The sequence below is a fragment of the Moschus berezovskii genome, chromosome 24, assembly GCF_049115385.1.
Source record: "Moschus berezovskii isolate FMDL1 chromosome 24, NW_MosBer_1.0, whole genome shotgun sequence".
In the NCBI taxonomy this organism is placed as follows: domain Eukaryota; kingdom Metazoa; phylum Chordata; class Mammalia; order Artiodactyla; family Moschidae; genus Moschus; species Moschus berezovskii.
This window is the reverse complement of record NC_142483.1, coordinates 54,938,653-54,966,620: the sequence shown is the minus strand read 5'-3', so window position 1 is coordinate 54,966,620 and position 27,968 is coordinate 54,938,653. Positions and strand designations below refer to the sequence as shown.

The window sequence follows — 27,968 nt, the reverse complement described above, 5'->3', positions numbered from 1 at the left end:
ACTCCCCTAGTTTTTCGGGGGGCTGGGGAGGGTACAGGGAGAAAAGTGGGGTGGGGTGTGTGGGAAGGGAAGACTCTTAAGACCGTAGTTCAAAAAAAAAAGACCACAGTTTAGAAACTTTGCTGTCTATTACGATCACCTGGGGAGATCTATGGTTGGTTTAGTAGCTAAGTCGTGTCCGACTCTTTGCAACCCCAAGCACTGAAGCCCGCCAGGCTCCTCTGTCCATGGGATTCTCCAGGCAAGAGTACTGGTGGATTGCCATTTCCTCCTCTTCCCAGGCTGTACTTCAGGCCAATTAAATCAGAATCCTTGGGGTGGAGCCTGGGCTCAGTAGTTTTTAATGCTCCCCAAGTGACTCTGGGCTTCCCTTGTGGCTCAGCTGGTAAAGAATCTGCCTGCAGTGTGGGAGACCTGGGTTCGATCCCTGGGTTGGGAAGATCTCCTGGAGAAGGGAAAGGCTACCCACCCCATGTCCATGTCCATGGGGTCGCAAAGAGTTGGACACGGCTTTCAGGTGACTCCAATGTGCAACCAGGTTTGCGAACCAGGGCTTAAAGCAGTGCTTCTAGTATGCACGGAAGCACCAAGGATTTTGTTAAAATGCAGAGTCTAGGAGAAGGAAATGGCAACCCACTCCAGTGTTCTTGCCTGGAGAATCCCAGGGACGGCGGAGCCTGGTGGGCTGCCGTCTATGGGGTTGCACAGAGTCGGACATGACTGAAGCGACTTAGCAGCAGTGGTCCAACAGGTCTGGGGTGGGGCCCAAGGTTCTGTGGTACCAATGCTGCTGTGGCTGCTCTAGGGACCACGGGAAGCAAGATCTTCAGTTGCTTCTTTAACATAAGAGAGGAATGGAGCCAATGACAAATTTCAACAAAATAAACAACTTTTCAGAACACACAGCTTCCTGCTTAAAATCTTTCTGAAAATGTTCCTCTTTGCTGTAGAGATACATTGCAAACACCCTACTATGGCTGCAAGGAATCCCCTGGGAAGTTTTCCCCAAAACACCGATGCCAGGGTTCCATATACCACCTTATTTGGAGCAATGAAACCAAAGTCTCTGGGGGTGGGGATTGGACTTAGGTTTGTTAAGTTCCCCAGATGACCAGTGTGTAGCTAGGCTTGAGGACGCCTGCACGAAGTCATCTGGTGGCTGTTATTTTCATGGGAATGCCCGCATTCCCACTGATCCACAGGGTTGTGGTGCACCTGCCATCGGATGAGGGGGCAGGCAGTGGGCATAAGTTACTCTCTTGGGCCCCTTCCTTGGGAATTTGGCTGGGAGATGTAGATTCCAGCGTTAACCCAAGAGAAATGGCATAGAGAACTTTTGGCCACCATTTCTTACAGATAAACCAGGAACAGAGAAAGTGGTTTCCTGTTAGAAACACAAGATAAGGCAAAACATTTCTCAGGACTTGGGGGTCTTCAGGTCTGCCATCTTGAGGTTGTTTATGGCCAGAGTGGCTGAGAACTTCAGTGACCACCACCTCTGTCTCTATCAGAGGGCCAGCTTCCAGGTTGGGGGTCTTTATGTAACTGTCCCCTGTGACTCAGAAGTTCTGATGTGACTGACACACTTTGAACAGTCAAATAGGAAAAATCTCTAAAACTCAAATTAAACACAACACTTCCATATCATCAGCCACTGATCTCCTCTGCTTCTATCCCCCACCATTAAAATTCTTGAAAAATGAGAAAACACTTCTTAAGTTTCAACAGTAAGGACTTCTCGGTTCTCAAATTGGTTCTCTTTATAGAGCAATCATCAGCCCTGAATTTCTGCAGCTGCGACTTCTAAATCTAGAGTCTCTGTGGATGTTGGGGGTATAATTGCTTGTCTTGTCTGTTTTCTCATCTACAACATGGAATTAAGAGTACCAATGTGATCAGATGGCTTTTTGGAGCAACTCACAATAGAGTTATGGATCACGATACAGATGGTGTAGAAATGCTTCTCGTAAATGAGTCACCTTTCCCCAGAGCTTCACTGGGAATAGTGGGAAAGAGGCCTTTGGAAGAGGGCTGTTGGAATCTCAGCCCATCCACCTACAAGCTGTGTGATCTTAGGCAAATTACTTAACTACTCTGAGCCTCAGATTCCTCATTCCAGATACAGACTGACCGTGCCTATTTGCAGAACTTCTGTGGGGAGTGAATGAGATGACCAGCAAAAGGACATGCCCTTCCTTCCACAACCTCACTCTTGACCTAAGGTTCATTAGGCCATAACATTAGGTCATGACATAAGATTCATTAGGTTACGTTCTTACCGTTTTACTCTAAGGAAGACTGCTCTTCTCTCCCCAAATAGCAATGGTTAAAACTGGATGAAGCTTTCTCTCTCTCTCCTGTCTCAAGCTGATCATAAAGGCATCTAGGCAGATAGGTTCTGTGGTCTTGGGTACCCAGCCTTTCATCTTATCCCACCATCTTCAGTGAGCAGCTCCCTACTTCTTTTTTTTAAATTTTAAGATTGATTTTTGGCGGCACTGGGTCTTCGTTGCTCGCAGGGTGTCTCCAGCTGCTGAGAATGGGGGCTACTTTCTGTTTGTGGTGCGCAGGCTTTTGACCGCAGTGGTTATCTTGCTGCCGAGCCCTGACTCCAGGGCGGGCTTCAGCAGTCGCTCTCAGGCTCTAGCGCTCTGGCTCAGTAGTTATGGCGCATGGGCTTTACTTGCTCTGCAGCGTGTGGATTCTTCCTGGACCGGGGATTGAACCCGTGTCTCCTCCACTGGCAGGTGGATTTTTTACCACTGAGCCACCAGGGAAGCCCAGGTGACTTCCAGTCTGTAGTTTAACATGGTGATTTCCTGCTGGCAGGAAGGAGAGATGGGGAGATGGGGAGCGAACCTCTCCCCTTTGAGGGTATGACCTAGAAAGTCTACTCACATTGCATTGGGCTGAATGTGAGCTAGAAGGCAATCTCTGAGGCCCCACTTTTTGGGTTAAAAAAAATCCCCAGTTCTCCCACTTACCATCTGTAGTCATGGCCAAGTCAGTTAATGTCTTTGCACCTCTGTTTCCTAATCCTTATGGGGTTATTGTGAAATTTGAATGAGTTAGAACATGTAAAGCACTTAGAATAGTTACCTAACACATATTAGACTGTAGGATATACTATTACTGTTGTTGTTGTTGTTTGTTTAGCAACATGGACACACCTCACTTTGAAGGAGGTTGGGAAATGCCCTTAATTAGATGACTGTGTGTCCAGCTAAAACTCTAGGGTTCTGTTATTAAAGGAAGGAGGGGACAGAGGACATCTGAAGACAATTAGGGTCTCTCATGTAAGAGTTGCTAAAATAACTTATGAAAGGACTGGTGGTGATGAGTGTTTGCAGTCTCCAATTTGGGCCTAAAATACCTATGTCAGCTGCTCCTTGTGTGATGGGGGTTGATGCGATCCATTCCTAGACATGGGACAATAATCAAAATAAGAATAACACGTGAGCCTCTGGGTTGAGCACTGTCTAAATTGTCTCTGACGACCTGTTTAGAGATCCCACAACCCTCTGGTTTTATGAAAAGTATTTCTTCCACCCGGTTCCCTCCCCAGATCCTGTGTGCTTATCACCTTGCAGGCACCAGGGTGGGAGTCCGTGATGAATTTCATTCTCAAGTTTACAATACATTTTGAAGCTCTCGGGCAGCGGTGGGGCAGGGCGCCTTCCCTGATGACTCAGATGGTAAAGAATCTGCCTGCAATGCTAGAGACCCGGCTTCAATCCCTGGGTCAGGAAGACCCCCTGGAAAAGCGAATGGCTACCCACTCCAGTATTCTTACCTGGGGAATTCTATGGACAGAGGAACCTGGTGGGCTACAGTCCTTGTGGGGTCACAAAGAGTCAGACACAACTGAGCGCTAACACCTGAAGCTTTCAGAGGATCCCCCACTCTGAAAAGCACCCCACAAAGTCAGTCCACCTGCTTCTTCTCCATTAGCCCCCACCCCTGACTGGGCAGGACACCTAACTGGCTTTTCTGATTGCAGATTCACCAGGCCAAGGGAGGGGAGAAACCCAAGTGCAGTTTGTTATCCATTCATTAATAAACCTTATGCAGACGAGGCCCAGGCCGTGTGACCCAGGCTTAGAGCCCCTCTCCCACTATCCAAGGCAAGCACGTGTTGTACTGAAAGGAACAGTACCTTACCTGAAAACACAGGGGATCTGAACGTTGGAATCCCAAGAAAAATAAACAGGGGTGATTCTTGGTATTATTAACGTGCTGCATGCTAAGTCGCTTCAGTTGTGTCCGACTCTTTGTGACCACATGAACTCTAGCCTGCCAGGCTCCTCTGTCCATGGAATTATCCAGGCAAGAATATGGAGTGGGTTGCCAGTTCCTTCTCCAGGGGATCTTCGTGACTCAGGGATCAAACCTGGGTCTCCCACATTGTAGGTAGATTCTTTACCATCTGAGCCATCAGGGAAACCCTATTATTAACAGGCAATAGAATTTCTAGAACCACCCCATAATGCCTTCTACCTTTTATTTGCCAGCAACTCTTCAAGAATGCATTTCAGTGTATCTTTCTGTACAAATGCATGCTTTTCATTTTGCACGCCTGCCTGCCTAGCAGGCAGTCGCTTCCCTCATGTCCAACTTTTTGTGACCCTAGGGACTGTAGCCCACCAGGCTCTTCTATCCATGGGATTCTCTAGGCAAGAGTACTCAAACAGGGTGTTTTACTAGTGCTTCTCGGACTCTTTGGCTAAAGATCCTAGCCACCTTTAAATTTCTCAGCTCCATCCTCTCTCTTCAGTCAAATAGTTAACCATCTAGAAACAAACCCTCCAATTAATTCTTTCTAAAGCAAATGTACTTGGTAAGCAAACACCCACTCCCTAAATCGCTTGCTTAATACGTTCCTCTTAGAGAGGCTTCAGGAGAGAACCATGATGGATATAATTACCCTGCTTTTTCATCTCTGCTGTCCAGTTTTGGGGTGTGCTTCTGATCTCATTTGGGAAGATTCCTGGCGCTTCTTAGGGTGTAGTCAGCTATGTGGGGACAGGTCTTTGCTCATCCAGTAACTGGGGCAGAGGAATTCACACGTGGGCGCCTAATTAACACTATTCATTATCATTAATTACCTTTTATTCATTAAAAGGTGTTGGCAACAGGAACCTCAAATTCACCTCTGTTTCAAATTGTTATAAGAGCCTAGAACTTTTTTTTTCAGTCCTACAAAAGCCTGTAGATTTAGCCCACAGAGCCTCCATGAGGCATTATTCACAAGCACAGGGTATTCTAGCTGCCACTTCTTCCGATTTTCCATCACTTTTGGAACTTTCTAGGGTGGCTCCTCCAAACTCAGCGGGTCTCCTCTCTAAATCCAGCACCCAGCCACGTGGGCCTCATTCTCAGACACGTTCAAGGGTTTCCATTCATTTGTGAGCAATGTTGTCTGTTTTGTTGTTTGAATGTGAGAAATGGGTCCCTGCAAGATATTGCAGGACAATTGCCCTTCCTCCTAGAAACCTCAGTTATTTTCCACTCTCAGCCCTGGTGTGTGTGTGGTGGGAGGGAGGTGGGGGTGGGCAACTAACCCGCCCTTCTTGGGATAGTGACCTGGTACACAACCCTCACCTCCCAGTCCTCTTCTTGATCTTGCTTTGGTAGGAATGTTGCATGTATTGCCCATTTAATTTTCTACCGGCTTGGAAAGTAATTGCAGAGAAAAACCTACAGACCAAGAAAGTCTCAAATACCTGACCTTGACTTTATTCACTTCTCTAAGAAGATGATTTATACATATACACACAGGCACAGCCCTGTGCCTCTCAGTGTCCAGCACGATCATGACCTTCATCAGTGTCACTGATGGAATTTCTCCCTGTCCCCCACTCTGCCAAGCACAGTGTAATCACTGTCTATGGACCAGATGGAGAGGGGGCGGGGAGGGCCAGTTGTTTCTCAGCCTGGACAGTCAGGAGGGCTGAAACCCCCTCTCGGCACATCTCTCAGCAGACAAACAGACCCAGTGCTTCCCGAAGGGGAATTGTGTCTTTGCTCTGGAATTTCCTCCTCTAGTCCCTGATTCTTTGCTTAGCTAACTTTGAATGGCCCTTGAAAACACTTAAATGTCTGCTTCTGGAAGAAAGGAACCCTGGTCCCCACGCTGACCATGCTGCCTTCCCCTGTGCAGGCTGACCTGGGCCCTCCCTTGGCCTGGCAGAGATCCCCCATCACTCACTCACTGCTCTCTCCCCGCTCCTGATATCATAGTCAGTAAAGGAAGGGAGTCGTACCGAGCTGTGTATCCCAATCGTGCATGGACCTTGTGGGTATTAGATCAGTGTTTCTTGAACCAGTGGCTGCAGCCAAGAACTCTGGGAGATCCATCTTCTTCATTGAGATCAAGACCCCTAAGAAGATTTCTAATTTTTATTTTCACTTTTTAATTTTATTTTAGTTTCATTTTAGTATGGCACAGCTTGTGGAATCTTAGTTTCCTAACCAAGGATCTAACCCAGGCCCTCTACAATGAAAGTGCTGAGTCTTAACTATTGAACCACCAGGGAATTCCCAAGAAGGTTTTTAAAAAATCAAATAGAATTCAAGTTAAGGCAGTGCTTGACCCAAAACAGACCAATAATAAATTAGTTACTACTTATTATTATTTTTACACCTTCCAAATATTAATACCCACTTCTAAATCAGCTGATTTTTTTTTTTTTAACACACCACATGTGGGATCTTAGTTCCCCTGGCCAGGAATTAAACTGATGCCCCCCGGGTGGAAGCTCAGAGTCCTAACCACTAGACTGCCAGGAATTCCCTAAATCAGCTGATCCTTTTTTAAAAAAATTAATTTATTTTAATTGGAGGCTAATTACTTTACAGTATTGTAGTGGTTTTTGCCATACAGTGACATGAATCAGCCATGGGTGTGCATGTGTCCCCCATCCTGAGCCCCCTCCCGCCTCCCTCCCCATCCCATCCCTCTGGGTTGTGCCAGTGCACTGGCTTTGAGTGCCCTGTTTTATGCATCGAACTTGGACTGGTGATCTATTTCACAAATGGTAATATACATGTTTCAATGCTATTCTCTCAAATCATATCACCCAATCAGCTGATTCTTAACCCCCTATATTTTCCCACTCTTAACCTTCCTTGGCCCCAGAAAACCCTAGTAAGAACTCATCTCTCTCCTCAGTAGGTCCTGCACGCCCCCTCCGGGCTCAGAGTCAACACCCCCAGCCCAGGTTTCTAGAGGGCCTCCTGGAGGGAGGGGGAGGGGAGAAGAGGGCCTGCTCCCTTTGTCTCAATTAGATGAAGCCAACTGATGGATTCTCAGATACACTGCTCAGCTTGCGAAGGTGATACATACAGTCTTTTTAAAATGATGAATGTTAGTTACCAGTATTTAAAAAGTGGGGTACTTTATAAATTGGGAGCTCCCTAGTGTCCCAGTGGTTAGGATTACAGGCTTTCATTGCCATGACCCAGGGTTCAATCCCTGGTCAGGGAACCGAGTTCCCGCAAGCCAAGAGGTGCAGCCCAACAGAAAATATAAATAAATAAAAACTGGGATTTCTAGCAATACTAAGCCCCAAGTTTTGCAAGGTAGCAGTCAGGTGGAGCAGAAACCCAGCTGGCTCTTCTAAAGCATTCCTGCTCCTGTTCACCACAGTCCCCACCACTCTGTGTCACATCCCCCACAGCTGAGTTTGTGTGTTGGACTGATTTCATTACATTCTCAGATTCCCAAATGTGGCTTTATGGTAAGAACAAAATGAAACATTTCTGGTCCTTGTGTTTCAAACTAAAGCACCAAAATACAGCTTGACCCAGGAGAGCATGTACTTCAAGAAAAAAGAGAGTGAACTGACTCCTTTGTGTGAGGGAAGAACTGTCTACAAAGTTAATATTTAAGCCCCAGGGTATCTGGTTAGAAGACCATAATTCAAGAAGCCATTATGAAACAAAACCGACTGATGCATCTACTTGTTTGACCTTATCTGCCTAAACCCCAGAGGATTTAAGGCCTCTGGTCAAATCAATAGAGGATCTTGGAACTCAAACAGACCCTATCTACACCCAGACCCAGGTGAATGGATCTGGGCCCAATGTCTGCCTGTTCTCAAATTGAGGAATAGACCAGACCGACTGATAGCTTTCAGGGCTGAGTGGAAAGAACATTCTCACTTCTCAGCCAAGCTCCTGGTTTCCCTACAAGACCTTAATAATAAGTGGATGGGAAACTGGAAGTTCTGGGGTGGATAAATCACCCAGTCAATTGTGCTTCAGGGATCTGAACTACAGTTGGAATTGGAGAACTCTGTGATCAACCATAAATCACTATTTTGATTTTCTTAACTTTGGGAAATAATTTCAAGCTAACCAAAAAGTTGCAAAAAAAAAAAAAAAGATTTCCTGTATCATCCAGACCCCACAAATGTTAACATTTTATGTAAGATGTGAATTGTGGAATTGACATGGTACAATGCAGTTATCTATGTAATGTACAGAATTTTACCCAGATCGCCCCACTACCACACTGAGGTTTCTCAGAGTCCTCCAGCAATTTCATTTGGCACTTGGCTCTCAAGTGTGGAACAGCTCCTCAGTGTTTGTCGTTCCTAACCTCGACACTGAGTGAAATGTCCTTGAGTTTGGTCTGTTTCTTCCTCGTGATTGAAGCTGGGTTATTCATCCTGATAAGAAGCCCATGGAAGTGCCGTGACCGCCTCCTCAGTGCCCCACCTCGGGAGTTACAACACTATCTGGTGACAGTGACTTTGACGTCTGGTGGTGTCTCACAGGTCTCCTCCCCTGTAAAGTTACTTATAAATTCATACGTATTCAAAGGGAAAACTGGATCTTCTGGGGACATACTCTGAGACGATGCAAATATTCTTTTCATTCTCATCCTACTTTCATCCACTGATTCTAATATCCATCGATGATGATTGCCTGAAACAACCATAATTAGTTTTAAACTAGAATAATAATGAAGAGAAACATGTGTTAGGCGTATCTCTAAAAAATTCTTTATAAATGAAAATGTCCCTTGCTCCTCTTTTAGATAGTGGGTGGAAATCACAAGGTGCCCACCTTTTCACTGGATTATCGATGAGCCCTGCATCTCTATGGAGTAGCCTGGGTTTCGCAGACTCTTGGCAGTGATACATCTCATAGCTTGCTTGTTGGGTATTATGACCTAGTGGAAACCATAATTTGACTCTGTATAAACCCTCAACACACCCCACACAAGTCCTTTCTTCCATGCAAACAGATCTCCTTAGATTCTCTGTATCTGTACCTGGTCTACTGATGGGGGACTTGTGGTGTCACCTGGCCTGGTCCTATAGGCTGGGGCGATGTCTGTCTTCCTGTCCACCTTCTCCTCCAGTTTAACAAATTATATACCTCCCACAAGTCTCAGCTCAAAGCTCTGTGCTGCATGAAGTCTTTCACAGGAGGGCAGGGCCTACCTTTTCTTGCTCTGATACTTTTTTGCATTTAAGAGTACAGTTTAGGGGAGTTCCTTGGTGGTCTAGTGCTTATGAACCCACCTTGCAATTCAGGGGACACGGGTTCGATCCCTGGTCAGAAAACTAAGATCCCACATGACTCAGAGCAAGTAAACCTGGGCGCCACAACTATTGAGTCTGTACTCCCCAACTAGAGAGTCCGTGTGCCGCAACAAAAGATCCTACATACTCTGCAACTAAGACCCGACAAAGCCAAAGAAAGAATAAAGTTTGCATTTCTGCGTTCATTCAACACTTCCTCTGGCAGGGAGGGAGATAGGGAAGGGTAACTCAAGTCCCTCAAGAAGAGGTAAAGAGAGGTTCATAAAATTAATGAATTGTAAAGGAAAGAAAACAAGAGCAAGCTTTGTGAAAATCTAGAGGAAGTCACAGAAAGGTGACTTTTGAAATGGGATTGCAGATTGGAGCTGTGGATGAAGTAGCGGCTTTTTAGGCCGAGAAAAGCTGGTTATGGGTATAAAGCGGTCATAGCTACAGAGACATGTGAAAATGTATTTGAGGCTGGGATGGGAAGCATCCTAGAACAGTTGGGAAAGGGGCTGGAAGTGTGGGGTGTGCCTCCTCCTAGTGGCTTTTACACTGCGCACAGTGAGACGTTAGCCCAGATCCGGGCCTGGCGTTTCAGGACAATAATTCTCGCAGCAAAATGAAGCGTGGATTGAAAAAATACGTCCTTGGAGGAACAGGCATCCCATTGGGAGGCTTGCAGGCAGAAGATGAGCACGTGGGTTTAGGCAGCAGTTGGGAAGAAGAGGACATTTGTCAACAACCAGTGTAGAATTGCTTTTTTTTGTAATTCTGAAATCTAAGACGCTGAAACCCAAAAGTTTCCTCTCAAGCTGGCAGAAAATGAATCTGGAGAAACATCCAACTTAACCTGGTAGGAAGTTAGTCATTGTCTTTATTTGGTCCACTTCATGGATGAAAACATGGCCACAGTCGTTTTCTGCTCCTCTCGTCCGGACGTGGTGTCTGTTTCCCCCCCTGTCTGAATCAGGCTGCCCTGGTTACTGGCTTTGACCAATAGAATGGGGCGGAAATTATCCTCTGTGGTTTTCAAGGCTGGACCTTATGAGATCTGCAACTTCTGCTCATTTTTTTCCCTCCTGGATGCCAACTTCTGTGTAGAAATCCATCTATTCTGAACCTACCATACTGTGAGGAAGCCCAAGCTTCATGGAGGGGGAGAGAGAGAGAGAGATGGGGCCAGGTAGTGGAGCACTGAAGTGCCAGAAAGGAAGTGACCAGAAGTGAATGAAGGCTCTTCAGACTCTGCAGGCCTGCCCTGCCCCCGTTGAAATCAGCTGAGTGAATGACTCCAATAGGCATGAGGAGCCAAGGAATCTGCCGCCAAGCCCCACCCAAATTCCTGACCCACAGATGCATGAGTAAGATGGTTGTTATTTTAAGCCACTAATGTTTGGAAGCATTTATCACATGGAAGTAGAAAAGCCAAACACACACTGATTTTGTTCATGTATTTTCATTGCCCCAAAGGAGTGTATTTGATTCAAGTGCCATTCCACCACACCAAAGGTGTTATATAGTGTGTGGCATATGTACATTTTACCTTCCTAAATTAAAGATCTGAGTTTTGAAGTCCATTTGGTCTCAGGGGTTTTCTGAGATGGGCTTGTCCTTTGTAATACAGAAATAGAGCTGTCTTGACTTCCTTCCTCCCTTCCTGCCTTTGATAATGTCTTGTGTGATGCCACAAACTACTTCTCAAGCCATTCCATGTGTATCTTTTATTTCTGCAGCTGCGAGATCAGTTTCTCTAATCCACTGGCTCTCAAACTTCAGTGCACATCAGAGTCTGCTGGAAGGCTAGTTCAAACACAGCCTCCTGGTCCTTGCCCTCAGAGTTTCTGATTCAGTGAATCTAGGGTGGGCCTTGAGAACTTCCCTTTCTGAGAGCTCCTGGGTGGTACTGATGCTGCTGGTCCAGGCACCACACTTTGAGAACCACTGCTCAAGGGGAAAGGGCTACATTTTTTGTTATATTTACCCACCAGACAGAGATGCTCAGTAAATGTTCACAGATGGAATTGCTCTAAATATCATCATCTTTGCAATGCTTTCTTTTTTTTAAACAAACAAACATGTTCACACACCCTTGTCGCCACTGCGACCACAGGCAAGCTAGGGAGCTGCTTATTTGCCATCTGTGTATCTTCCTAGAAGTGAAATATCTATTAACAGCTTTTGCCTATTTTTTAAAAACACGATTTATTTAATTTTTTTGACTATGCTGGGTGTTCATTGCTGCACTTGGGCTTTCTCTAGTTGCAGAAAGCGGGGGATACTCTAGTTGTGGTGCGCAGGCCTCTCATTGCCCAGGCTTCTCATTGTATTGACTTCCGTTGTTGCAGGGTGTGGGCCCAGCAGTTGTGGAGCACAGGCTCAGTTGCTCCCTGGCGTGTGGGCTCTTCGCCCTTCTAGGATCAAACTGGTGCCCTTTGCATTGGCAGGTGGATTCTTAAACACTGGACCACCAGGGAAGCCCTGGTGCTTTAGAAGTCTTTTACTTCCTGAGCTCCTCCTGCGTAGGCCCTAGACCTAAAAGAAACGAATTCCTTGTTTTACTAGAGTGTATCGATCGTTTTTGCTTTCTTCTCAGCTCACTCAGCTGACAGGACATGGTGGGAAAAAATGTCCCTTCAGACCTTTCCCCAAAGGTGTTTTGGAACACATAAAGAGGGAATGGAATGCCTTCGCTGTGACCTGAGAGCAACTCTATTTGTGAACAAGGATTATTTCCTTTCCTTTGGGGCGTTTCTGAATAAAATAGAATATTTCTTGCCATTCTTTCACCAGACAGAAGGAGAGTGTGCCAGGAAGATATTCTTGTTGGCGAGGTGCCCACCTAGGCATTTTACAGACGGTCCACTGAGGTCCAGAGACGTGGGGACCCCTTGCTCCTGGTCACACGGCTAAGAAATGCAAGTGTTGCATTCGGGTCAGCCTGACACATTGCCTGCATGCGTGGGGCTCCCTCATCCCCTCCCACACCCCAGGAAAGCACTGCCCGTTAGTCAGAAACTTCACTTTGCACGACCCACACAGTTTTCAAGCTCTCCCCCAACATTTCCTCCTGAGGGCGATGGGACACTGATTCATCGTGACCAGGGACCCCCAAAGATCTCCCCGTTCCCATCCCCGGGCCAGGCGCGGCCGCCACGCATCCGCGCGATCGAGCCTCTGAGAGCGCCTGGAAGCGTCTCGCCTTCCAAGCCCGGCGATGAAGCTGGTTCCTAATTGTTCCCGGCAGGAGGGGCAGGAAATCCCGGCCTGCTGCGGCGGCCGCCGCGGCGGGAGGGACAGAAGCTGCGGCCGCGCCGTCCCGGCGGCCACGCATCGATCTCGTTCTGGTCTAAGGTCCGGCCAGGTCGTGACTCCAGCCGCTCTTTCGCCACCCGGAGTCGTCGCCCCGCCCAGCCCCTCAGTTCCCGGAGCCACGCGGCCCGGAGGCCTCGCTCTTCCCGGGGGGCCCCCGAGCCGCGGGCCGGCCGCCGCCAGGTGGAAAGAGACAGGTCGGCGGTGCACCGCCCCCGGGAGGCGGCGCCTGGCCGAGCCGCGCCCCCGGGCCCCGCTCCGCAGACCCCGCGCCCCGGCGCGCTCCCGGCCGAGCAACAGGTGAAGCGGCCGCGGCCCGGCGCCTCCGCGGGGCGGCCCTCCCTCCCCGCGCCCGCGCGCCCGCCCCTCTCCACGCCCCGTCCCCTCCGCCGGGCCTCGCGCCGCCCTCGGCCGCCGGCGGCTGCCCCCTGGCCGGGTCTCCTGCCGCGGCGGCCCGCGCAGCCCAGAGCCCGCGCTCGCCAGACTCGCGCCGCGGCAGACGGGCCGGGCGCGCGCCCCCCGCGCAGCCGCCGCCGCGCTCCGCTCCCCCGCCGCGGGCCGGCGTCCCCGGGCTCCGAGCCGCGCGGCCCTCCCGGACGCGCCGGGGGTCCCCGGGGCGGCGCGACGATGGAGGAGCCGCAGCGCGCCCGCTCGCACACCGTCACCACCACCGCCAGCTCCTTCGCCGAGAACTTCTCCACCACCAGCAGCAGCTTCTCCTACGACCGCGAGTTCCTCCGCACCCTGCCCGGGCTGCTCATCGTGGCGGAGATCGTGAGTGCCTCGCGGCGGCCGGGCGGGGCCGGGGGCGCGGGTGGACCCAGCGCGGAGCTCCTCGCCTGGGAGCTCGCTCACGTCCTTCCGACGGCTTCGGAGGAGCGCGTTAGGCTCAGCCTCGCCTTCATCCCAAGGAGCCAAACTCCGAGCCCCCCTCTCAGAAGAGGGGCCCGTCTCACCTTGGGCTCTTCTCGGGAAGAGGGTCATGAGCTTTGGGAGGATTGCTGGGGAGAAGCCCGACCTGCTGGGCCCTCTCTGCGGTCGCGGCGTGTCCCAGGAGCGGGATGCTTGGTGAATATTGAGTTTGTGTTCATGAGTGTCAGAGATACCTGGTGCCTCCCTCACTTGATGCCCACGTGGGTGGCCTTTTCCCCAAAAGCAAAGCTTCTCGAAGATCAGGGGTGAAGACTTCTTTTTCCTAATTATCTCCTTGGTAGTAAAACTGAGGTGAATCAGGAAGCGTTTACGGACTAAATTCCGAGGGTCTCCTGTCTGGTGCTTTTTGAGGATCAAAGGGGTTCTTGGCTGGTGCTTTGCACATCCTGGTTTAAGACTCAGACCGTTCCTGGGGAGGGGGCACATAAACCAGCCTTCTCCTCTCTAGAGGAGAACGTGGACGCTGAGAGATGCAGTTATCGCCTCTGTAGGTTTCCTCCTGCCTGAGAAAGGTCCCGGGCTTGTTAACAGCTAATGGAGGCTACTGTTTACTGCCTTCACCAGGTGCCAGGGTCTCATCAAGCCCTTTAGATCTACCCTCATGTCCCGCACAACAGCCCTATCCTGTGAAAAGTGAAAGAAAGTGAAGTCGCTCGGTCGTCCCTGATTCTTTGCGACCCCATGGACTGTAGCCTCTTTACCATCTGAGCCACCTGGGAAGCCCATCCTGTGAAGGGAGCTTTGGTTATGATCCCATTTTACATGTGAAGAAACTGAGGTTTAGAGAGAGGAAGTAGGTCACACCTGGGGGTGGAGGTGGGATCCTGCCTGTCTCCAGGGCCCTGCTGTTAACTGTTAAGAGGCATCCCTTCCTTCTGCCATATCTTGCACTGTTTCCTTGTGCCGAGCTCAGTTGTATCTGACTCTTTGCGACCCAATGGACTGCAGGCTTCTCTGTCCATAGGATTTCCCAGGCAAGAATACTGGAGTGGGTTGCCGTTTCTTACTCCAGGGAATCTTCCCAACCCAGGGATTGAATCCACATCTCTTGCATTCCCAGATAAATTCTTTTTTTTTGTTTTTGATTTCCAGGCTGGTGTATTTCAAAAAAGGTGTCATACAATAGGGCAGGGGACCACGGCTTTTTCCAATGGCAGGCGGAATTCTTTACCACTGTGCCACCTGGGGAAGCCCCGTATCCTTCATACTTTCACTTAAACCTTTGTGGGATTGAAATCTATTATATGAGCTTGGGGCCATGATGGTACCAAAGTGCCTGAGGACCCCAGTACCCCTGAGAAACCTGCAACAAAGCGTGTAACATAGCTCATCCACTTTTCCAGAGACTCAGAGCACACCCCAGACCAACTGAATACATCCCCGTTGGTTCCAATGCACAGAGAGTTTGAAGTGTTGGCTTAGCCCATCCCCCATTTCGTTCCCCGAGCTGGTAGCAGGAGATCCAATAGAAAGCTCGTGTGTTGAAATCACCTTGCAGGGCCTGGCTTATAGGAATTCAACAAATATTTGCTGTGTGGATGAAGGAGTTGGCAGGCTCCTCTGCTCCAGCAGAGTTAGTGGCGGCTACAGTGACAGAGGTGGGGCTTCTACCCTGGTGTGGATGCGGACCGGGTGTGAAGTAGAACACCTCTTGTTTTCTGATTTATGATCAACAGACTCCATGTTCCATGGTTTCTCTGAAAATAGGAAAGTGAAAGAAAAAATGTAAATGGCCCACAGTTCTGTTACTAGAAATCACCGCTGTTGATGTGTTAGCATGTAGACATTTCAATTTCAATACGTTTTTGGAAACTGATGGAAAAACATGTGAGAAAAATTATCCTGAATGACTACGAGAGTTTTTATTTTCAGTAGATCTCTGTATGCACAGGTTTGAGAGTCACTGGCCTACAGGTAGACATAACTTTCCCTCACCATTGCCGCTCCAGAGGTACCCACATTCCCATCTCTTAGGTCCCGCCCCCACCAAGGTGTTATCCTTGGCTTTGCACTCTGACAAATGATGCTTTAGCTCTCTTGGGCCACCCCTTCCCCACCCCCATCATACACACACCTTTATGCCTTTGGGTTAGATCGATAACCAGTGATGACCTTCAGTTCAGTTCAGTTCAGTCACTCAGTCGTGTCCGACTCTTTGCGACCCCATGAATCACAGCACGCCAGGCCTCCCTGTCCATCACCAACTCCCGGAGTTCACTCAAACTCATGTCCATCGAGTCGGTGAGGCCATCCAGCCATCTCATTCTCTGTCGTCCCCGTCTTCTCCCGCCCCCAATCCTTCCCAGCATCAGAGTCTTTTCTAGTGAGTCAACTCGTCGCATGAGGTGGCCAAAGTATTGGAGATTCAGCTTTAGCCTTAGGACATCATAAACACTGTTCAAGTGGAGATACTGAGCAATCTATGAGTGCTTTTCCTTTGCTGTCCAATTTCTTGTTTTTCCTGGAGATTGTAATTTTCCATTTCTGAGTTCTCTGGATACTTAGTCACTGACTTTACTGTTTGAGTCTTCACTCAGGAAACTGAGAGACAGCAGGTATTCTATCGGGTCGTCTTCTTGACCAGCCCTCTCTGGGAGCGTCTGATCTCTCACCTGGCCTTCTCACCTGGACACAGCTGGTGGCCTGGGGTCTCCTGCATGTGCCTGTTGAAAGCCCCTTCCCCTTTCTCCTGGGTTGGATCCTCTGCCTCCCAGGACCAGTGTCCTCCTCCGTCTGGACTCACTCAGACTGGGGAGAAACACACATCCTCTGGTAGTCTCCTAAAAAAGGATGCATGTGTAAATCAAGAGATGCAGCTTTCAAAATGTCTTCATTCCAGTGTTACACATAATTAATAGTTTGACTAGGTGAAGAATTGTAGATTGGAAATTTTTTCCTTCAGAATTTTGAAAATATTTCTCTGTTATCTTCTAGCTCTTCTGATTCTTTTTAAAAGATTCCAATTCTTGATCCCCCACCCCCTTTCTGGAAACCTATAGAATCTGTTTTCTTCCCAGAGAGCTGTGACGTCACAGTGGTGTGCCTTCATATGAGTGTTTTCTTCCGTAATACCAAGAACCTGTTCTCTCAATCAGGAAAACTCTTGGACATTTAAAGAGATTTAAAAAATTTTTTAATTTATTTGGCTGCGCTGGGTCTTGGTTGCAGCACATGGAATCTTCCATTGTGGTGCACAAGCTCTCTAGCTGTGGCCCCTGGGCTTAACTGCCCCACAGCATATGGGATCTTAGTTCCCTGGCCGGGGATTGAACCCCCACCCCCTGCTCTGCAAGGTGGATTCTTAACCGCTGGACCACCAGAAAGTCCCCTAAAGAGGTTATTTTTCTGTTTATGTTATATTCACTTATTCAACAAATATATATATCGATCTCCAATTTTGAGCCAAGTTAATTATTATTTTTCTAGGCATGCCAGATTTCCTATGTCAAATGTTTAGAATGGCCTGAGAAAGTAAGTAACGTTCTCTAAGCCTGCTTTATCCATTGTAGTGGAAATTGCTGTAGAAATTTAAGAACCCTCCACTGAAATGCTGTTTTAACTAGAATTTCTTTTACACCATCTTAGCCTCTAGCACAGTGACTTTAAAGATTTAATGAGCATAAAAATCACAGTGAGCATTGTACTAAAATGCGTTTTCTAGAGTGCTGACTACAGAAATTCTGTTTCAGCAGGTTTGCTGCAGTGAGACAGAAATCAGCATTTTTAACAAGGTCACTAGATATTGTTGCAAAGTGTTCTTGGATGGTCCTTTGAGAAAACAGCTACAGAATGCTTAGATACTTTCTTTTATCATAATATACTATTATCTGTAAAACAAATGTCAATAGCTAATTATTTTAAAAATGTCAATTATAATATTTCAAGTGAGTCAATTGATGATTGCAGTCTTCCGCTTGTGCTGTTTCATAGATTACTTTTATCTAAATAGATGTTGGGCATGTGGAATGGGAGAGGGTGTCTTCATTCATCGGAAGAACACTTCATGGACTTACTGTCCATACATGTATGCTGGTTAGTTCAGTTCTGTCTGACTCTTTTGTGACCCATGGACTGTAGCCAGCCAGGCTCTTCTGTCCATGGGATTCTCCAGACAGAAATACCAGAGTGGGTTGCCATTTCCTACTCCAAAGAGATTCTTAACAATTTCTTTTTCTTTTTTTGGCCATGCCGCATGGCTTCTGGGATCTTAGTTCCCCAACCAGGAAATGAACCCAGGGCCCCAGCAGTGAGAGCACCAGGTCCTAACCACTGGATCGCCAGAGGATTCCATAGAACTCTTGAAAATGTTAAGGATCACCCTAAATAGTATATACTATGTTTTATTGATCCAGTATACTGTTTATATTTTATAAATATGTTTATTTTTGTTTATATTTTAACATGAGTCAGGATGTAGCTTACAGTGGATGGTTTCTTGAACTGTAAGGAAAATGGAACCATGAATTCTTTATTTGGGGGTGGAGGCAGGATAGGTTTCAAACTTTTGCTGTTCCAGCCCTCAGATTAAGTTAGACCTGCCCCCAGAAGAATGTTACTTTCTGCCTTGAAAAAACAAAATACTGAGACAAAGAATTACTAAGAACCTGACTTCCTGCTTGAGCCTGTGGGAAATAATAGAGAGTAAAACACAGTGTTTCCCCAAATCTGTTGTCAGGATCCCTTGGCCTGGCTTTCTCACAGAGGTGACCTGCTAAAACCCTCTAGACGGTGCCGGTGTAACATGGCATGGGAACCAAACTGTAGCAGTTTCCTTCCTCTTAAAGTTTTATGACAAGCTAGAAGCAATCCAGGACTTGACCTTTGACTTGTAGGATGTTGTGATCTCGTAACAGTTATGAGGATTGGAAGAATAGAAGTGATTTGTCAGAAGCTGAGTTAAATTGCAGCCTTCCTGTTAATTGGCGACTTCAAAATGAGTTATGTCATGCAGGTAATAATGTCAGATCGCCTTTCGTTTACTTACTGTCATGAGCACACTCAGGACAGATAGGGTTTCCTGAGAACTGACATCTAAATTAATTTTAATCCTGGGGCTTCCCTGGCAATCCAGTGGTTAAGGCCTCAAGTTCCCAATGCAGGGGACGAGGGTTCGATCCCCGGTGGGGGAACTAGATCCCACATGTGGTGCGGTGAGGCCAGGAGGAGTTAAATTAGTCTATCCTGTTGATTTCTTTCTGAAGAAGGATGAACACAGTTTCCTAATCTTGGTTGAAAAATCAGAAAAATGCAAGTAAGGAAAAATAAAACCCCAAAACCCTTGAACTGTGCTCCCCACAGTGGTTCCTGTCAGGCATGTCAATACTGACCCATGTTTGGGTGTGGGGAGGCTTTTCAAAAATTTTTGGTTATTGTCATGCCTGGGGTTTCTCCAGGTGTTTAGTGCCCTGGGGTCCAGGGAGTCTAATGTCCTAAAGCGCTTGGGGCAGTCCCCAGCTGTGAAGAGTTGCTTCGCCAGCTGCCTGCAGCCCCACTGTTGAGAAACTCTGGGCGAACCACTGTTTCCCCTTTGGAGTAAACCATTCCAGGGTTTCTTCAGGGGTGTATGTTACTTATCTGCAGTGTTTTAAAAATGCAGTCACTTGTGAACTACTCCTTGCTTCCTGCTATGACCATCTGTGCTGGACGTCTTCCATTTGTTCCTCAGAGGCACCCTCCACCCGGCTCTCCACCCTGTAGGGTGACTTGCATGGCCCTGGCCATCTCCAGGGTCCCCTTGGATGTCACGCTGGATTCCAGGGTCCTCCTGGCACCTGTAGTATGCGGTAGGTGGGAGGGGAGCGGGTTCAGGGCTGTCGTTCTTGGGACGCCTCCCTGCCGGGGCTGAGCACTCTAGCTGTGTCCCTCTGTGTAAGGCGGGCTCTGGCAGCCCTCGGCCCTGGGCTGTTTTCCCTGGCTCTGTTATCCGGTCACTCCCAGCCACTTCCTATTGCCAGGCCCTGCGCTATAGCTTGTGGTTTTCCTGCACCCTACCTTCTAAATAAGACCTTTATTAAACTCTGCTTAGATTACCCAATCTGAATGTGCCAGTTTCCTGGGGAGACCTGATAAATAACCTTTCCTCATCAGCGGTTCATTTCTTTAGGCATTGTGTTTTGTTTTGTTTGCCAATTTTTAAAAACATTTTTTCTTCTGCTCCTGGCTTTAAAAAAAATTATTGAAGTTCTTCAGTCATTCTTAATGGCTGCCTGCGTGCGTGCATGCTAGGTTGCTTCAGTTATATCTGACTCTTTGCAGCCCTATGAACTGTGGCCTACCAGGCTCCTCTGTCCATGGGATTTCCCAGGCAAGAATACTGGAGTGGGTTGCCATTTCCTTCTCCAGGGGATCTTCCCGACCCAGGGATTGAACCCGGGTCTCCTGTGGCTCCTGCATTGCAGGTGGATTTTTTACCTCTTGAGCCACTGGGGAATCCCAATGGCCACCTAGTATTCCATAAATATCCAGGCTCCCACTGTTCAATTTTGGTTTCTTTCTTTCCTATAACAAGGTTGTAACAAACATTCCTTAAGCTCCGTCTTTCTGGATACTCTTTTAAAATTTTCTATGGATGTGTACTTAGAATTGAGTAACGGGGTATATGAATCTTCCTTAAAGTAAAATTTTATTGATGTATACAGTAAAATTTACCCTTTTAAGTGTACCGTTTGGGCATATCCAGGTTTAAGATATGGCTTTATTGAGATATTAGCCTTAACAGAATGATGATTTTTCCTTAAAAAGCTAAAACTAGAGCTATCATCTGATCCAGCCGTCCCACTCCTGGGTGTATACTGGGAGAAGAGACACACGTGCTCCAGCGTTCACAGCAGCATTCTTTACAGCAGTCAAGAAATGGAAGCCACCGCAGTGTCCACTGACAGACAGACTCATGGATAAAGAAGACGTGGCACATACATACAGTGGAATATTACCCAGTCACAGAAAGCAATGAAGTAACACCGTTAGCAGCAACACGGATGGATGCAGAGATGAAGGCGAAGACCATTATCATGCGGCATTGCTTGTGTGTAGGATATACGTGTCCTTTGCTGTACACCTGAAACATTTAAAATCAACTATACTTCAAGAAAAAATCAAAAGACAAAAAAATAAGCAAAGTAAAAATATGCATGAGAAGTTGACCTTTTAAAGGTGTACAATTCAGAAATGTTTTAGGATATTCACAGAGTTGGACAGCTTTCATCATTATCTGATTTTAGGACATTTTTGTCACCACAGAAAGAAGCCTTATTTCTGTTAGCAGTCACTCCCTGGTCTCCCCTTGCCTCAGCCCTTGGTAGCATCTGATCTGTTCTCTGCCCCTATGGATTTGTTTGTCCTGGTTATTTCTTTTAGATGGAATCCTGTAGTATGTGACCCTTGCTGTCTGGCTTCTTTGACTTAACATAATGTTTCCAGGGGTTATCCATGCTCTAGCACTTCATTCCTTTTACTGCCAAATAATGTTTCATTGTATTATACATACATACATACATACATATATATATATATATATATATATATATATATGTAGTTCATTCATCAATTGATGAACAGTTGGGCTGTTTCCACATTTTGAGTGTTACGAACACACTGCTCTGTGTACATGTACAGGTTTTGTGTGGACTTAGTTTTCAGTTCTCTTGGGCGTTTACCTAGGAAAGGAGCGTTGAGTGATACTGTAGGTCTTTGTTAACTATTTGTCAGGGTACTGCTGGACTCTCCAAAATGATGACCCTAATTTATAATTCCAGCACCAATACAAGTGTTCCGACTGCTCCACATCCTCACCGAGATTTATTTTCTGCCTTTTTGGTTCTAATCATCCTACAAGGCATGAAGTGATATCTCATTGTGGTTTTAGTTTGTATTTCCATGATGACTAATGATGTTGAGCCATCTCTTTATGTCATTTATGTCTTTATGACTGTGAGTTTGCAAGTTTGTTCTTTTTTCAAAATTGTTTTGGCTATTCTGGGTCCCTTGCATTTCCTTGAATTTTAGTATCACCTTGCCAATTTCTGCAAAAAGGGCTGCTGGGGGTTTCAGTATGGGTTGTGTTGAATCTGTAGATCAATTTGGGGAGTATTGCTATTTGAAAACTGTTTTCCAATATTCATGGACATGGGATACCTTTCTGTTTGTTTACATTGCCTCTAATTTCTTTAATAATGTTTTGTAGTCTTCAATGTCGGAGAAGGCAATGGCAAGCCACTCCAGTACTCCTGCCTAGAAAATCCCATGGACGGAGGAGCCTGGTAGGCTGCAGTCCATGGGGTCGCTACAAGTCAGACATGACTAAGCGACTTCATTTTCACTTTTCACTTTCATGCATTGGAGAAGGAAATGGCAACCCACTCCAGTGTTCTTGCCTGGAGGATCCCAGGGACGGGGGAGCCTGGTGGGCTGCCGTCTATGGGGTCGCACAGAGTCGGACACGACTGAAGTGACTTAGCAGCAGCAGCAGCAGCAGTCTTCAATGTGCATATCATATATTTCTTTTGTTAAATTTATTCCTAAGTGTTTTATTCTTTTTGATGCTATTGAACATGGAATTATTTTCTTAATTTCATTTTCAGATTGTTTATTGCTACATTATAGAAATCCAGTTGAGCTCTGTATCCTTAACCTTATATTCTACAATTTTGCTGATTTCGTGTATTAGTTCTAATAGTTTTGTGTTGGAGCGGGGTTGCTTTATGTGTTTTTAAGGCTTTTGGTATTACCGCCAAGTTGTACAGAAAGGTTTATACCAATTGACATTCCCTCTAGTGGTGTTTCAGTGTGTTTGCGTTCTAGTGGGTTTGTTTCTTAAAATATGCAAACTTTTAACATTTTCCAGTTTTCTTGGGGTGGGAGATACTCTAACAAAATCTGATTTGGCATAGACACCCACCAGTCAGAGCATCAGCTAATATTCAGGAGAGCCTCGGACATGTGAAAAAAGAAATTTTTTTTTAATTTGTATTTCTGTGATGATTAAAATTTAACATGTAAAATATGCTTATTAGCCATTTATTTCTTCTTTTAGTAAATGCCTGTTTTTCCCCGTCTACTCGTTTAAAAAAATGGGGCTTTTTCTTTCTTTAAAAATGTTTTAAAGACATAAAAGGGAGTGAAAAAGTGAAAGCGTTAGTTGCTCAGTCGTGTCCAACTCTTTGTGACCCCATGGACTGTACCCGCCAGGCTCTTCTGTCCATGGAATTCTCCAGGCAAGAATACTAGAGTGGGTAGCCATTCCCTCCTCCATGGGATCTTCCCAGCTTAGGGATCGAACCCATGTCTCCTGCATTGCAGGGAGATTCTTTACTGTCTGAGCCACCAGGGAGTGAAGACATTTATGAAAATTTACCTCCAAGGAGGGAAGTAAGATTGGCTTGTGGGTATTTGAATAGGGAGGCTTGATTTTTAACTCCTTATTTTTTGTATGGTTTTAATTCTTTTGTAATGAGAATGTATTTATGCATTAATGTAATTAAAGAAACTTAGCAGTGTGTTCATTGTAAAAAAACTTCAAATCATTTATATATAGAGTGAAAACTGAGTATCTCTGCTAACTTACCTCCTTCACTCTATCCAGCATCTACCCCCGTCTGCTTAGTGTTCACAGACCTTTTTCTGTGCGTGTGCATATACACACACACAGGAATGAGTGTGTATACATATTCTGCAACTTTGTATTCACTTCGTGATATCTTGATTTTTTCCATATTGCTTTTTTGTTGATTTGTAAGTTTCCTGTATAAGTATTAATTTTCTCACGCCACTTGTTAGTATCATTCATGCCATTTTCATCAAAATAAGTTTCTAATTTGCATGAAATCTAGAGTCTTACCTTTACTCAGCCTTCTTGGGTTTACTTTGCTTAAACATGGCTTCCTTATACCCAGGATTATACAGATATTTGAAGAAAATACCATTCTTTTAAATGTTAAAAATATTCACCAGCAGGAGTTCCCTGGTTGTCCAGTGGTTAGGACTCGGTGCTTTCACTGCCAGGGCCTGAGCTCAATCCCTGGTCAAGGAACAGACCCTGCAAGCCATGCGGCACAACCAAATATAAATAAACAATTTTTTAAAAAATTGTCATCTGAAGGCAGAAGTTATTTTTGTACGGATAAGAATGTAATTTCGTGATCATGGTATCTCCCCTGCAAGAGTGAAGTAAGTCAGAAGGGGAAAAACAAATATCATATATTAACGCCTATGGATGGAATCTAATATGGTCCTGATGAACCTATTTACAGGGAAGGAATAGAGAACATACTTGTGGACCCAGCAGGGGAAGTAGAAGGTGGGATGAACTGAGAGAGTACGACTGACTTACATACATTACCATGGGTAAACTTCATAGCTAGTGGGAAGTTGCTGTATAGCACAGGGAGCTCAACCTGGTACTCCAGTGCAGTGGGAGGGGGTGAGAGGTGGGAAGGTGGTTCACCGGGGAGGGGACACGTGTATACCTATGGCTGATTCATGTTGTATGGCAGAAACCACCAAAACATTGTAAAGCAATTATCCTCCAATTAAAAATAAATTTAAAAGAATGTAATTTCATTTTTTCCCGCAAATGGGTAGCTAGATGTCTCACCATTAATCATATTCCCATATATGTGTAACTATTTCTTGGTTCTGAGTCAATTCTAAATTGACTGTAGCTTTATCATGGATTTAAATATTCAGTAGGGTCAGTTCAGTTCAGTCGCTCAGTCGTGTCTGACTCTGTGACCCCGTGGACTGCAGCACGCCAGGCCTCCCTGTCCATCACCAACTCCCAGAGTTCACTCAAACTCATGTCCGTTGAGTTGGTGATGCCATCCACCCGTCTCATCCTCTGTCGTCCCCTTCTCCTCCTGCCTTCAATCTTTCCCAGCATCAGGGTCTTTTCAGATGAGTCAGTTCTTCGTATCAGGTGGCCAAAGTATTGGAGTTTCAGCTTCAGCATCAGTCCTTCCACTGAATATTCAGGACTGATTTCCTTTAGGACAGACTGGTTGGATCTCCTTGCTGTAAATCATACCATTTTCTCTCTTTCTTGCTGTGCTTTTGTATACTTACATTAACACTTAGAGGTGATTTTTAAAATCATTGTTGCTTACATTCCACTCTGATTTTCACTGAGACTGCATTAAATTTATAAATTAACTTGAAGAGATGTCCTTATGATATTCAACCTTATCACTTAAGAATATTATATCTATTTATTTAAGGTCATTTTATGTTCTTGAAGTCCTAAGTTTTTTCCAGATGAGTCTATGTACTTCTTATTATATTTGATAAATAGGATTTATAAAAAATGAATTGGATGTGACAGTTTGTAACTGTAGTTTGAAAAAAAGCTATTGATTATCTTGTTTTATAGGTAGCCATTTTATTTGAATAATTAGTTCTAATTATTATTGTCCTGATTATTTTAGTTAGTTCTATTATTATTTTATAAGTTATAGTAATATCTGAACACAGGTGGTTTTTCTTTTTATATTTATGCTATTTTTCATTATTGCATAGGTTAGGAATGATTGAGATGAGATGGATATCTTTGGCTGACTCATAACTTTAACTGCAGTGTTTCCAATGCTTTAATTATAATATAGGTTTTACTGTTGGTTCTGGTAGATATTCTTTATTGAATTAAGAAAGGGAGGTTTAACTCTGTACGTATTTTAATCAGGAATGATTGTTGAATTTGGGAGCTAGTATTTGGCTGGGAGGGTGCCTTTTGTTAGGTCAGCATATAGGTATTTTTTTTCCTTCTGTTTGTTAATGGAGTGAATTACATTAGAAAATCTAACGTTGAGTCATTCTGGGACTTCTGATATAATCTCTATTTAATTATAATGTATGTTTTAAAGAAACGATTGGATTTTAAAGCTTTTTTTTTCAACTCTTGGCTTTGATTTGTTGGTGTCATATCTGAGGGTTTTCTGTTTGTGTTAATATAAGACCAGCCTTCTAGATCACTTTGCTGTGTTCTGTTTTGTCTGACTTTACTAATGTCACCCCAGCTTTTTTTGGCTAGCATTTATCTGATATGTTCTTGTCCCTTTATTTTTAATTGAAGTGAGATTCACATAACATATAGGCATCAGATCAGATCAGATCAGATCAGTCGCTCAGTCGTGTCCGACTCTCCGCGACCCCATGAATCACAGCACGCCAGGCCTCCCTGTCCATCACCAACTCCCGGAGTACACTCAAACTCATGTCCACAGAGTCGCTGATGCCATCCAGCCATCTCATTCTCCGTCGTCCCCTTCTCCTCCCGCCCCCAACCTTTCCCAGCATCAGACTCTTTTCCAGTGAGTCAACTCGTCGCATGAGGTGGCCAAAGTATTGCAGTTTCAGCTTTAGCATCAGTCCCTCCAATGAACACCCAGGATTGATCTCCTTTAGAATGGACTGGTTGGATCTCCTTGCAGTATAAGGGACTCTCAAGAGTCTTCCCCAACACCACAGTTCAAAAGCATCGATTCTTCGGCGATCAGCCTTCTTCACAGTCCAACTCTCACATCCACACATACTTCAGAGATATTGTGGTTCCAGACCAGTGTAATAAAGCAGTACCAAAATAAAGCTAATCAAATGAATTTTTTTGGTTTCCAAGTGCATATAAATAATGTTTACATTATACTGTAAACTGATAAGTATTTAATTCAATACATTTAAAAAACAATGTACATACCTTAATTAAAAATGCTTTATTGGTAAAAAATGCTAACCGTCCCCAAGTCTTTAGCGAGCCATAATCTTTTCACTGGTGGGGACTCTTGCCTGGATTTTGATGGCTGCTGACTCATCGGGGTGGTAGCTGCTAAAGGTTGGGGTGGCTTTGGCAGTTCCTTAAAATAATACAACAATGAAGTTGCTGCATTCGTTGACTCTTCTTTTCATGAACAATTTCTCTGTAGCATGCTGTGTTCTTTGATAGCAGCTGACCCATGGTAGAACTTCTTTCAGAGTTTGCATCAGTCCTCTCATACCCTGCCACTGCTTTATCAACTGAGTTTATATAATGTTCTAGATCGCCAGCAGCCTATTCAGTTCACCATCTTTTATGGGCAAGGTTTGTGGCACCAGAACAGTTATAATCGTATCATCAGAGATCACTGATCACAGATCACCGTAACAAATGTAATAATAATGAAAAGGTGTGAAATATTGTGAGAGTTAACAAATGTGGCAGAGACCCAAAGTGAGCAAGTGCTATTTGAAAAAGTCAGTAGGACTTGTTTGATACAGGGTTGCCACAAACCTTCAATTGTGAAAAACAGTATTTTTGAAGCACATGAAAGGAAAGTGTAATGGAATGAGATATGTCTATAAAAGTAGCTATTTAAAATGAACAATTGAATGACATATAGTATAATACATTCCATCACTTTTGTCTAGTTCTGGAACATTTTCATCTTCTGAAAGGAAACTGTACCTTTATTTTTTTTTTATTTCTCTGTCATCCTGTTAAGTCTTCTATATTGATCATGTAACTAGATTTTAGTTCTATCCCCAGTCTGAGAATTTGTCTTTCAATATGGAAGTTTTTAACACGTTTATATTTATTGTGATGACTTATTTAGAATTCTTAGTTTTCCTTGTTTTTTTCTCTAGTGATGGTAAGTTATAGATTCCATTTCTGTTTTGTTTGGAGTTATCTTTTAAATTTTACCCAAAGTATTTATACCTATTTTGCTGACTACCCAGAGAAGTAAGATGTGTAACCACATAATTCCATTCAAAATATAACACTGACCTTTTCCTTATCATGCTCTGTGTTAGACAGTTTTTTATGTTTTTCTTAAATAACATTGTTTGAGGTATAATTCACATACCATACAATTCACCCACTTGAAGTGTACAACTCAGTGGCTTTTGGAATATTCTCAGTGCTGTGCAGCCGTCATCATCATCAATTTTAGAATATCTTCATCATCCCAGAAAGAAACTCCGTACTATTAGCCGTCATTCTCCGTCCCCACAGCCTCTCCCTGTGCTCACTAATTCTGCGTTCTGCGTCTGTCACGTTTGCCTATTTTGGACAGCTCGTATAAACGGGGTCCCATAATACGTGATCTTGTGTCCCGGACTTCTTTCACTTAAACAGACATTTTCAAGATTCATCCATGATGAAGCATGAGTTCATTTCTTTTTATTGCCAAATCTTATTTCATTGTGTGGCTTCATTTTATCCAT

General features: G+C 45.2%; 1 protein-coding gene across 1 annotated transcript in view; it reads left to right on the top strand.

The window, feature by feature from the left end:
* Positions 1-12,980: 12,980 nt before the first annotated feature.
* Positions 12,981-27,968, top strand: part of CMTM8 (CKLF like MARVEL transmembrane domain containing 8) — a 97,931-nt gene continuing 82,943 nt past the window's right edge. The window contains exon 1 of the mRNA XM_055414748.2: positions 12,981-13,622. Within this exon, the coding sequence (XP_055270723.1) occupies positions 13,476-13,622 (147 nt within the window). The 5' untranslated portion in view covers positions 12,981-13,475. The remainder of the gene's footprint in view (positions 13,623-27,968) is intronic.